The sequence below is a fragment of the Cnephaeus nilssonii genome (assembly GCF_951640355.1).
Source record: "Cnephaeus nilssonii genome assembly, chromosome: 5".
In the NCBI taxonomy this organism is placed as follows: Eukaryota; Metazoa; Chordata; class Mammalia; order Chiroptera; family Vespertilionidae; genus Cnephaeus; species Cnephaeus nilssonii.
This window is the reverse complement of record NC_137076.1, coordinates 101,437,443-101,449,767: the sequence shown is the minus strand read 5'-3', so window position 1 is coordinate 101,449,767 and position 12,325 is coordinate 101,437,443. Positions and strand designations below refer to the sequence as shown.

Sequence of the window (12,325 nt, the reverse complement as noted above, 5' to 3'; positions counted from 1 at the left end):
ATTTGATGTTTTTTCCATTGAGCAAAAATATTCTACCTAAAGGAAGGTCCTTCTTTATAAATTCCTGGACTTCCTATTTCTGTTATTGTTGTTATTAAAAAATACCCTGTCCCTAGTTGGTTTGGCTCAGTGGATAGAGTGTCAGCCTGCGGACTAAAGGGTCCCAGGTTCGATTCTGGTCAAGGGCAAATGCCCGGGTTGTGGGCTTGATCCCCAGTGGGGGGCATGGAGGAGGCAGCCGATCAATGATTCTCTCATCATTGATGTTTCTGTCTCACTCTCCCTCTCCCTTCTCTGAAATCAATAAAAATATATTTTAAAAAAATATCCTTTACTTTATAAAATGATGGCCACTGAAAGCAGAATATGTGTGAGTGTGTATGTCTTAAATGTGTTTAATTATATGTGTAATGATTATATAATTGTAAATGCATGTTTCTATATAAATATGTATTATGTCTGACACAGAGAGAAAGAGAAAGAGAGATTGCCTTAATTGGCGAAATAAAAGCTCTTTAACCACTTAGCCTATGAAATCCAAAAGTCTGGGAATGACCAGTCTAGCTAGAGTGTTTCCAAAAATAAGCAACTGCGGACAGCAGCCAGGTTCTTGAAAGTGTAGGCCAGGGATGCAGGCGAACCCCCACGTTCTATCTGCAACCCTGACTTGTCGCCATCGGCAAACAACCTTTCTGAGTCTTGGTTTTTTCAATTGAAAAGCAGAGGCTACCGGCACCCTCTTACTGATTCTTGTGGGGGTGAGTGAGTGGATGCTGTCACATGCTTAGCATTGGGTCTGGCACCGGAGATACACTGCCTTAACAACGACTGCTGTCACTTTACTACTACAATTAGTACGACTGCTGCTGTGGCCACCACTTTTATTAGGCATGGGGAGAGGTTAGAAGCCACGTTATTGGAGCTGGACCTACCTGTACAAGAGGTCCCTCTGTAAAGCTAAGTCAGTTTTTTCAAAGTTAAGGGTGAGAGAATAGGTTGGCGCACGAGACTAGCCACTTGCATGATGCATTGAGCCTGGAGGTGGCTCATCTCCACGCACATGTATGGGGACTTGCAAATAAGGCTGCCCCTGCCCCTGGCCTTGCCCCTGGGGCACCCGGGCCCACCACATTGCCCAGGACTTCCCTTGCTGCATTTGCCTCCTTCCCTTCTGTGATGCAATGCAGCGGAGGCATCAGAGTTGGTGAGGCGAGACTCTATGGCTGGTGGGGAGAACTTTAGGGGAGACCTGCTTGCTCCTAAAGGCAACAAAGCCGGTGCTCAGGGTCCTGTGTGGCGGCTCAAATGTCTTTCAAGCCGCTGAAATGCATCGCCTTGGCAGTGAGAGTCGCCCAGCAGGTGGGGGAGGCTGACAGATGAGAAAAACGGGAGTGGAGAGTGAAACTGCAGGCTGCACCCCAGGATGACTAGGAAGTGTCTGATTTATCATCCCAAAGTCAGCCGAATGTGACTTCTTCTCCTTCTGCCGCCTCGTGTTCACAGCCACCTCCACACTCATATTTCTCCCTCTCCCTCGGGATGCTTGGCACCCAGTCAGACTTTGTACTCCCGACTCTCGATTCGGAGCTGGTAGTGATGCTCTTAACCTTGGGAGGGGTTTCTCTACTCGCCAACATTTTGGGTTGTGAGGAGCTCTCTCTCTCGTGCAAGGCCATCTGGCAGCTTCTTTTAGATTCTTTTCAGAGGCAGAGCAGCTCGGAGGAGTGTGTGCTGGTCTCCCCCCACAGCAGAGCCAGTTCCTCTAAAAATAGCTCTCTTCCCCAGAGCCCGCAGTGAGACGGTTCGCAGCAAACGTTCCTCGAAACGGAGGCGCTCCCGGCCGGCCGTTCCTGCTGCTCCCACTCGCTTCTCTGAACCAGCTCCAGCCCCCAGCAGGGACAGTTCTGGGGAGAGCCCGATCCCCCATATTTCCTGTTCTGTCACCTTCAGCCCTCCTCCTGGGTCCTCGGGGCTGCAGAGGGGCTGTCTGCACCCGGAGCCCCATCTTCTTCCATTTTTGCTCCGTACCCCACAGTGCCTCGGGCCTTCGCTAGGACAGGGCAGTGTGTTTGGTGGGAGAAGGCTGTGGTGGGCTTCGGGGTCAATTATAAGTGAAAGCATCCAGGGGGCAGTCACCCCACTCTCCACCTAGCCTCACCTCTACCCCGGTGTCCCTCCGGGCTGGGGAGACAGCTGCTTCACAAAAGCACATCTCCCCTTCCCGGTGACACTGCCTGCAGGGGGTTTGGAAAGAGAAAGAACTGAACAACAGCAGCAGAAGAGCAGCCGAGAGAACAGAAAGGCTGCCGGGCTCTGGAAACCGCTGGCACCAGGGAGTCTTCTAACGTCCCGAGAGCCCCAGGTTTCTGCGGGTCTGACACGGAAAGGGGGTGGGGGGTGCAGGAGGAGAAGGGGGAACCGATCAGGCAGCAGAATAAGGCAGAGCCTCGGGATAAACAGTCCTGGGTGCGAATCCTGGCTCCGCGTCTTACCTGGGGCACGTTTCTCTAACATCTCCTGCCTCACCCAGTTCCCCCCTTTGAAAAATGGAGCTCATGGTATCTGCTAGAGGTTTCCTATGAAGATTAAATAACATAACATGTAGAAAGTAGCACAGTGTTTGGAATCTAAATGGGATCTAAAAAGAAAAAACGTATGCGCATGTATACCTATAGGACATGATAGAATGATTAGGCTCAAGTTCCCACACTATTTATCCTTCATTCATTTTTTTCTACGATGAAGAAAAATGTCCCCTGTTGGAGGCCTCCGAGCATGTGCATAGAGTAGGAGCAGACTCGGCTCTGCGTCGGTCCCTCTGTGCCTGCCGGTGACGCCAGGTGTTCTGCAGAGCAGCATAGCAACAGCTCAGGCCACAGATGCCCGCATCCTCATCGCTGCTGTTACCAAGCCTACAAACTCAGTGCGGATGTCTAGGACTCACTGCCTGTCTGCAGAACCACCAGGAGCAGAGGGAGAGAAAGGAGAGGTCAGGAATATGACCTTGACGCGACCTCCCCTCAGCCCTAGTCCAGCTGCAGAGGAGCACCAGGAATGGGGTCTCTGGGCTCTGTGGTGTTGCCTTTCTCTGACTGCCCAGGGTGACCTTGGGGAAGGACACACACGGAATTTCCTTCCTCCAGCAGGACCTGGACTTCGAGCAAGAGCTGCCAAGTCCAGGGGAGACTGGAGATGGAAAGACTAGAACCTGAAGCTCTCACGAAGGTGGCTTCTCGGGGGGGCAGTGTAGCGCAGGGTGGAGAATGCAGACATCGGCACCAGACCACTCTAGGTTCCATGCAGGCTCTGCCATTGACCAGCAACTTGGCATCAGGCAAACTGGCCTCTTTGTGCCACGATTTCTTCGTCCATAAAATGGGTATAAGAATGATACCATTGCCTTGTTGGGTTGTGGAAGGAATGAAATGAGCCCACGTGTGACGAGCACAGTGTCTGACATAAGGAGCCCTCAGTAGATGGCGGATGTTCGTCGTTAGCGCTGCCTCAACCACATCACCACCAGGGGTCCGGCCCAGCTCCAGGACCTCTCTGCCAGGTGACTGGCAGCCCCTGGCAACCTCCCTGGCACGGTGTTGACTTACATGTGGCTAGAAATATATTGTAGTGAGTTTGCAAGTGATGGATCATTAAGGAAACACCAAGTAACTAGGGCAAATCGATGCAGACGGCGCATGGCTGAAATCCCCGTCGGGTGTTCCCAGAGTTTCACGGGTGCGGAAGATGCTCGGGTGTTTGATTTGTGTGTTTGTTTTTATGCCGGTTCTATCAGATCAGCTGACAGCCTGAAGGGTGTTTGCCAGACAAAGAAAGACACACGTGCCAGTTAAGTGAGACCAAAAACAGCTATTGTCTTCAGACACATCCCTGAGTGTGCCGGGTTTTGCTGAAGTTAATGCTGCTTTTGTCCTCCACTCCGAGTTTTTGTCGCTGGGAGTACGCATCTTTGCATGCTTGCTGCCGGCTGTAGGACTGGGCTATGTGTAGCCACCACCAGGGGAGCCTGCTGCATAGAGAGGGGTGTGCGCACAGCCTTGCCCCCGATGGTAGGGCCGTTTCCCTGGGGACGGGCGCGGGCAGTGACCTCAGCTCCAAAGGGTCTTCAGCACAGCTCAGCGACGGAGACGCGGCTCTCGAGCCGGTGAAACTGAGTGTGCGTCCTGCCGTAGGTCTTCCCGGCTCCCTGAGTCTGGACACGGGACTTAACATCTCCGAGCCTCCGTTTCCTCCTGTTTGACGTGGGGATGGCAGTAACGCGTAGGGTCCGCCTCCTAGAGGTGAAATGTTAGACAAGCCTGTTGAACTCAGCCTAATGCCTGACTTCTAAGCACTTATGGCTGCTATTGTGGCTACCCTGGCCTTTACACTGAAATAGCTGACTATTCACAGCCACCCACCCCTCCCCAAGACAAACTCTGATGCCCCTGGGGTGAGGTTAACCTGCGACTCCTGGCCTTGGCATCTCAGTGGAGTTGGGTGCCCAGCCAGTACCCACAGCAGCACCCGCAGCGGGAACGGCAGAGAAAAGACCCTCCCCAGAGTGCGAGTCCCGAGAGTAGAGGGGGCACAGCCACGTCCCTGCAGGTTAACAGGCTCAGATCGGAACTCTCTGTTCTTTGTTCAAAAATCAGACCTTTGCACTCTGTCTGCATATGTTACACACATTCAGATCGCCCTTCCCTCTTCCCTCTTCTCCCACAGCCTTTGTACAAAATACCTGCGGCTGCTGAGGCTGTGGGGTGCCTCCTGAGCCCGCAGGCTTTCCGGTGACTTCGGGCCTCGGTTTCCCCTTTTCCTAAACTATGGAGAGGCCGTGTGATCAGAGGCAGGAGCAGAGGGGTGTCAGTGCTGCCCCCCCCCCCCCCCCCCACCAAAGGGACAGGCTGTTCCCTCTTGGTTTCACTTCCCTCATTCACAAAACAGGGCCCAACCACTTGCCTGGGCAGAGTAAGGATGCAAAGAGACAATGGACATACATCAGCTCCACTCCATAAACAACAGCTCTTCCTGGATGGTAGCAATAAAGCTCGGTTCCGTGATGGACCGTCTTGGGCTGGATTAAATCACCAGCTGAGTCAGCCCCTGGGGGAAGGTATCCCCTCCTGCTCACGGGCTCGTCCCTCCCTCAGCCTTGCACCTCCCCTACGTGGAGGTACGTGATTAGGAACCGCACACCCCGCGCTGACCTGCCTTGCACGGGCTCTTGGCCCGCAGCCAGGAGCAGCGGGTCGTCTTGCAAAGCTGAGAGGGTTCCCATTGCTAACGGGCAGTGGCTCCCTCCTGAGGCACCAACAGCCGCAATCCCTCGCCCGAGTGGCAGGGGGATCTCAGGATTCCTGGAGAGCAGTTGCCACCTGCCTGGCGGCCCCAGAGACCCAGGGAGCTGCTGTCTGAGCGGAGAAAACCCTGCTGAACTGTGCTTCTCTGGAGAACGCAAATGGCCTTGGAATTTCTCAGCCAAGGCGGTCTGCCTGAGCGGCCTAGGTGGGTGGCTGTGAGACCAGGCCTCTGAGACCTCAGGGCATCTCTGTGGCTCACGGTGAGCCAGCCAGGTCCCTGCCCAGCCAGCCTGCGCCCACGTGCCCCGCAGCGCACCCCCCCCCCCCCGCCACCCCCACCCCCCGCACGCCCCTCCAGCGGCCACAGAGGCTTTCTCAGCAGACCGTGCAATCTTGTCTGCACACTCTTCACCCGGCAGCCTGGAATGATCAGTCCCGATGCGCCCTCTCTCCTCCCCCCACCCCTCCTTCTCCCCTGTCTCCCCCTTCCTCTGGCCTGGGGAGTGATTTGTCTGTGTTATGGGTCGGCCTGACAAACCCTTCCACATTAGCAGCCGAGATGTTGTTTGAAATGGGAAAATTGCTGGCAAACTGCTCCATTAGCCGTTCCAGTAACAGATACTCTGTTCCCCGATGAAGATGAGATCGCGGAGGCACAAATTAATACGACTGTCTCCCCAACTCTGCAGCGGGGATTACTCTTCAAGATGAATAGGTTCGTCCCAGCCAGGAGTGTGCAGCCACCAGACGTGGCCTCGGAGGGAGCTGGCTCCTCCCGTGGCTTCCTCCCACCTCCCCCCACCCCCCGCACCTCCCCACACACCTTTCCTTGTGTCTTCCCGCTGAGGTTTGGGGAGCCTCCATGCCGAATGAGGAGGTGATGAAAGGATCCGCACCTCGGAGACAGGGGAGATGGATGAGGGGAGAGGCTGCGTCCTCAGCCTGGGCCGGGCCATCATTCAGCACCTCTAACAGAGGCCGCCTCCCGCCCAGGCCCTTTCCCACACACCTGTTCCTGGTGACAGGAAGTCATTTGAGAGACGAAAGAATAAAGAATGGACGTGCGCGCTCGCTCCCCACGGCCCCTTCTCTTCCACGGAAGCTCTGGGCCCTGGGCCTGCAGCAGCTCTCGTCTTCCCAGAGAAATCGGAGAGGACGCTTTTCAGGGGAGTCTGTTAGATGTGAGAGCCCTAGATTCGAGCAGCTGCCCGGGGCAGTGAGTGGTCCAGCCGGGTCCCCTGACGCCGCCAGGATGTCGGGGAACCAGCTTGATGAATGTCAGGCAGGAGCTAAAGATGGGAAGCCTCTTCCTCCATCAGATTAGAACAGCCGATTGAAAAACCCAGGAATAGCCCAGCCGGTGTGGCTCAGTGGTTGACCATCAACCGATGAACCAGGAGGTCACGGTTCAGTTCGTGGTCAGGGCACATTCCCGGGTTGCAGGCTCGATCCCCAGGAGGGGGTGTGCAGGAGGCAGCGATGGATGATTTTTCTCTCATCATTGATGTTTCTGTCTCTCTCTCCCTCTCCCATCCTCTCTGAAATCAATAAAGATATTTTTAAAAAAGAAAAGAAAACCCCAAGAATAGATATTGAGTCATTAGGCTGTTCACCTTAAACTAATATAATGTTACATGTCAATTATTCCTCAAAAAAAAAGAAAAGAAAAGAAACCCAGACATGAAGTCAGCTGCTGTCGTGTGTTCCTGTCCAGGACTCCACGGCAGGGTGGCAGTTCTGTGTGAATAGTGACACACTTCCACCAAGCGTGGCTGGCCTGGTCCTTCGCTTTTTACTCTCTTCTCTCTCCCCTGACTTCCTGGCGCTCTATCTGTTACCCCAGAGCTTTTTCTGAGGAAGCCGCTGCCTCGGGAGCCAGCTTACAATGAGCAGGAGCCGGGTCCTCAGGGCATGTCACCTCTTCTAGCCCCGGGCGGGTGCTCCATGCAGCAGAGCACCCTGTGTCTCTGGCTTCTGCACGTGCCTGCCTGGCCTCCTTGACCCAGAAGGTGCGCCACCTGACGGGAGAGACCCTCCTGGCCTGGGTGATGGGTGGACGGTTAATGGACTCTCCTCTGCTCTGTTTCCCAGACGCCTGGAGCAGAACTCCATCAAGTCCATCCCTGCCGGAGCCTTCACCCCGTACAAGAAGCTGAAGCGAATGTGAGTCTCCACCCGACACAAACGAGCCCACGCGTGTTCAGTTTGGGGGTGGCATGTCGTGTGTAGTGGGCAGCCTGCTCAGGTGACAGGCGGTATCACGTTTCCCAGGCAGTGCCCTAAGCCTGGGAGCTAAGGTGCAGCAGTGCTGCGTTCCGACGGGGAGGGAGAGGGTCTTGACTCCCACACACCTGGTTGGACAGCTGGGGCCGCTCCAACTAGAGCGAAGGAAATGGTCTGGGCGGGAGCGGAGCGCCTTTGGCCTCAAAACGCCGGCACCTTTCCTATCGCTCCCTGGCTGTGAGATGTGGACCTAGGAGCTTCCGTGGAAGGTGGCAGTGGCTGTGCCATCCTGCAGCTCTGTCACCAGCATCGCTACAACCTCGCACAGCCATTCAACATGCACCCGCTGGGCGTGAGGAGCTGGGTTAGAGTCTGTGGTCAGCACATGAACTGAGGTGATGCTCCCGCGGGGCCTCCACGTCTGTGAGAGCACGGGCATTAACTGCAGCCCTAGAAGTTGCTACACACAGAAAGTAAAACAAGGGAAGGGAGGGGACAGAGAGTGATGGTGGGTGGGCTTCAGGGGGGGGGCTTGTCCTGAAGGCCTCTATGTGCAGGTGGCTGAGCAGAGGAAGTGAGTCATGCCAGGCTCGGGGGAAGGATGCGTGAAAGGCCGTGGGCAGTGTGCATGGGTGTTTGTGCAAGGGAGTGTGGGTGGGGGAGTGTGCAATGGGGATTGTGCATGGAGAGTGTGTGTGAAGGAGTGTGCATGGAGAGTGTGCATGGAAAGTGTGCAATGGGGATTGTGCATGGGGAGTGTGCAATGGGGGTTGTGCATGGAGAGTGTGCAATGGGGATTGTGCATGGAGAGTGTGCATGGTGAGTGTGTGTGAGGGAGTGTGCATGGGGAGTGTGCAATGGGGAGTGTGCATGGAGAGTGAGTGAGGAATGAAGTAGTGGGGACGGTATTGGAGAGGCAGGTAAGGCCTAGATCCCCGGGACCCTTTAGACTATGGTAAGACCTTTCTATTCTAAGTGAGATAAGAAGGTTCCTATCCTCCAACTCTATGACTTGCCCGTGATTACCCCCACCATCGCCGTGACCACCTTAACCAGCATCACTGCCACCACGACGTGCTCTGAACACCTGGCGGCCCTTCCCTCCCACAGCAGCACGGAGAGCACGATGGCCTCCTCCCGCCAGTGAGGCAACATCAACACCACCCTCCCCATCACATGGCCCCTAAAGCACTGCTCTGTGAGCCACCAGACCAGGCCCTCTGCAGGGGGCTAGTAGGGTTCAGAAGTGGACCATCCATCCCGTCATAGCTACTAAGAACCTGGGGAGGGGGGACAGGCGAAGCCGTTCCCTCTTCCAGGCTAAGAAATCATTATTCCAGCTCAACCATCACGGTGCCGTTTCCACCGCACTTACTCCCTCTGGCCCCACAGAGAGGGGAGAGGGGCAGGGGGACTGTGCATGATTGGCTGTTCCCTTCCACTCAGGGCTGAAGCATCCCTTTCCCTGGAGGACGAGGCCCACGTTAAAGAGGTTACGTGCCCGCTGACTCCTTTTATGTCAAAAATAAACACCCGGCGAAGCAGTGGCACTGGTAGGCTTCACCCTCAGATCTCAGGAAGCCAACTCCCCATCTCCCTGGAAATCCAAACCGAACAGGCTCTCCTCCTGGTGCCGTTCCAGGCGTGGAAACCGGCCTAATGAGGCAGCCCTCGCTCGCTCTTCCCTCCCCTTGGCAGCATTCCTGCCGGAGGAGCTGGATAAATATGGGCCTTAATATTTAAAACCCTGGCCCATTAATCTCCTGGCTCCCTGCCTCCCCGGCTCACTCTCCATACCCCCCCCCAATTCATTTTTAAAGCCCAGCTTGATTATGCAGCCAGATAGTAATTTCAGTGACAAATGACAAGTTCAGTCCCTGCCCAGCCTATATATCTCTTGCATGATTTAAGTTCCCGCTCTACTTTTTGGTGAAGTCCAGGTAATTTAGAGCTTGGCTGTGTGCTACAGCCCTGTCTTCCCCCTGTTGGATGTGCCATGATCTGTGTATGCAAACTTCAGAAGGCCTTCTTAGTCACTCCCTGGGAAGGGACTTTAACTTTCGATCACTTCTATTGATGTTTATTATGATACCCCTTCTTGCCCAAGGGAATGGTAGGGAAGAGAGACCACTCAGCATTTCTCTCCTGCTGACATGCAATGGCTTGGGGAGAAGCAGAACCCCTGGTGAGGACGGATTTTAAAACCCTAAGCATGAATTCCTCCTAGGTGTGCGTGGCAAGTGTATCTCTATTAGCTAGCAAACCCGGGTTTCCCCTCAACCGCATCCTTCTCTTATCTCTAATAAGAAGACATCGATGAAGAATTCTGCCTGAATGAATGGCTTTGTTCCCACCCATTTCCAGTGGTCAGCTTAGTGTAACAGCATTTCCGGGTAAAAACCTGTATCCAGAGGGAGAAGCCATTTTTAGGGAAAGTCGGGGGCACCGGAGAGGACCCCGGGCCTTACGGGGTTGGGTAGCCGGTGGCCCTGACCCTGGGGACACACCTGTGCTGCTCGGCCGGGACGGTGTGCTGAGCTCTCCATTGGCACCATCTCCATTGGCACCATCTCCAGTGGCACCATCTCGGAGAGAGCAGAGTCCCACGGGCTCCAGCTCGCCTGTCACACACCTTTCTTTCCCGCTGACCCCTGTGGGCCCTGGAATCGGCTCCTTCTGTCCCAAACTGTCTGGGAAGGCCACGCCCTCTCAGCCTTTGCGTTTATAAGCCCCAGGAGACTGGGTGGGTCTGAGACTGACCAGATTTTAGGACACTGTGGCCTGAGGCATGACTCAGGGGCCACCTGCATGGACAGCACCTGGGGATTTGTAACATATGCACATTTCTTACCCCAACTCCCCAACCAACCCAGTCAGACTCTGCCTTTTAATAAACGCCCCGGTGAGGTTGAGGACTACCGTTCGAGGGTGACAAGACACCCAGAGTCTGTCCTGGGACCACCCTGAGTGGGTTGGGAGGGGCCGAGCATGGAGACAGGCGGGCACCCTCGGCCGTTCCCGGCTGCCTTCCTGTCCAGCGCCGCTGCGAGCCGCTCCATCGCAGTGAGAGCAAAGCGGCTCCAGGTGCCAGCTCTGAGCCTGATCAGCTGCGTCCGGCCACTCCCGGTCCCCTCCCCTCCCAGGGCTGCCGCTTCCCTCCCGCAGAGTGAGGGATGTGGACGAAGTGACCACCAGGGTCAGTTCCCACCTAGACTATTCCTTCCCCCCACCACCTCCAAAGCCACGAGACATGCACCCTGTGCTGTAGAGGCTGGGACCAGGTCTCGTTGGGGACTGGAACCCAGGTGGCCCCCACAAGGCTAACTCAAGGCTTCCCCACTGGCCACAGAACTCCCTCTGCATGCTGGACGTCTGAGTACCTCGGGGGGACGTCTAGGATCAGGAGAAACAACAACAATAATAAAACAGTTGCTCTCAGGCCTGAACGCAGACCTTGCGTGCTCGCCTGAAATTCCTTGCGAGGCAGCCGTGCTGAAGGTGAGCGAGCTTAGGATAATCCGGGCATTTGCTTGTTAAGACCCTTAGTCAAAAACGGAGCGCCGGAGGAAAGCCGGGGTAAGCCGACGAGTTCGCAAGCACAATCTGTGGATTTGTCAGAGGCCGTCTCGCAGCTAAAGAGATAAGCCCGACAGCAGTGCCCAAGACGCCTGACCTGTGAAGTGTCTTTCAACCTGCAGGCCTTGGAGGCAGGGAGGGGAGGGAGCGAGGCTGGCGAGGGGGCTGCGGGGCGGAGAAAAGCAGGGCAGGAGTGGGCAGGAGGCAGTAGCTCAGGAATCCGCTTTGATGTGCTTTCTTCTTATTCCCATCTCCTCCTCATTGACTCGCCACGACCCCAGCTGCCCCTCTTCTGCACAAGAGCAAGGACCTATTGATTTGTTTTGTTAGAGAGAAAGAGCAGGAGAGGTTCCTTGTCGCTGAGATTGGAGCATCTCCCTGTCCAGCGACAGGAGCCTGAGGCCATCCCAGAGCCAGTGACCTGAGAGACAGTCTTCCTCGGTGAAGAGCCATTAGCAAGAGCTCGAGGCCGGTGCGCAGAGGTCACTGGGATGCTCAGAGGTCCCTGGGATGCTCAGAGGTTGCTGGGATGCTCAGAGGTCACTGGGATGCTCAGAGGTCCCTGGGATGCTCAGGGGTCCCTGGGATGCTCAGAGGTCGCTGGGATGCTCAGAGGTCCCTGGGATGCTCAGAGGTCCGTGGGATGCTCAGAGGTCCCTAGAATGCTGGAACACAGCAGCCTCCTGCTCTGAGAAGGCCCCCAAGCCCCTCCGCCAGCCAGGCCAGGCCAGCTGCCTTCTCACACAGCCTGCCTCTCGCTCACAGTGTCATCGAGCCTGGACGTCGTGGGCTGGGGCTGCTCCTGTGCAGGGAGCACTGCCAGCGCCACGTCCAGGTCCCAGCGCCGTCTTGTGGGAACCTCCTGATGAGTTACTCACACGGCTGGAGGATGCCCTGAGCCAGGTGAAGCCTTAAGTCCTGCTCAGAACCTGGCAGGTCAAGGAGGAAACGTCACTGCGGAGGGGAAATGACTCAGGACTTTGGGGGAAAAAAATAAGCGTTTGCTGAGGCAAGAGGTAGAACAGGCCGCTTAGAGGACCCCTGGCCTGTGTTTGGGTGGGGCCGGTTTCTGCTTCGTCTGTGCTGTAATTGTTGGCAGTGTGACCAGACACGGCCCTGATTTGACTGAGTTTCCCACCTGCAAAAGGAGGGCTTCCATGTGCAAAGCCCCGCCCAGGGCAGGTGTCATGGTGGCCGTGCTTTGAAGTCAGGAGAGGGATGTGCACGCA

The 12,325-nt window shown here is 55.8% G+C and overlaps 1 protein-coding gene across 1 annotated transcript in view; it reads left to right on the top strand.

Moving 5' to 3' along the window:
* Positions 1 to 12,325, top strand: part of SLIT3 (slit guidance ligand 3) — a 536,028-nt gene that overhangs the window by 444,556 nt on the left and 79,147 nt on the right. The window contains exon 10 of the mRNA XM_079771932.1: positions 7,389 to 7,460. Coding sequence (XP_079628058.1) covers positions 7,389 to 7,460 — 72 coding nt within the window. The remainder of the gene's footprint in view (positions 1 to 7,388; positions 7,461 to 12,325) is intronic.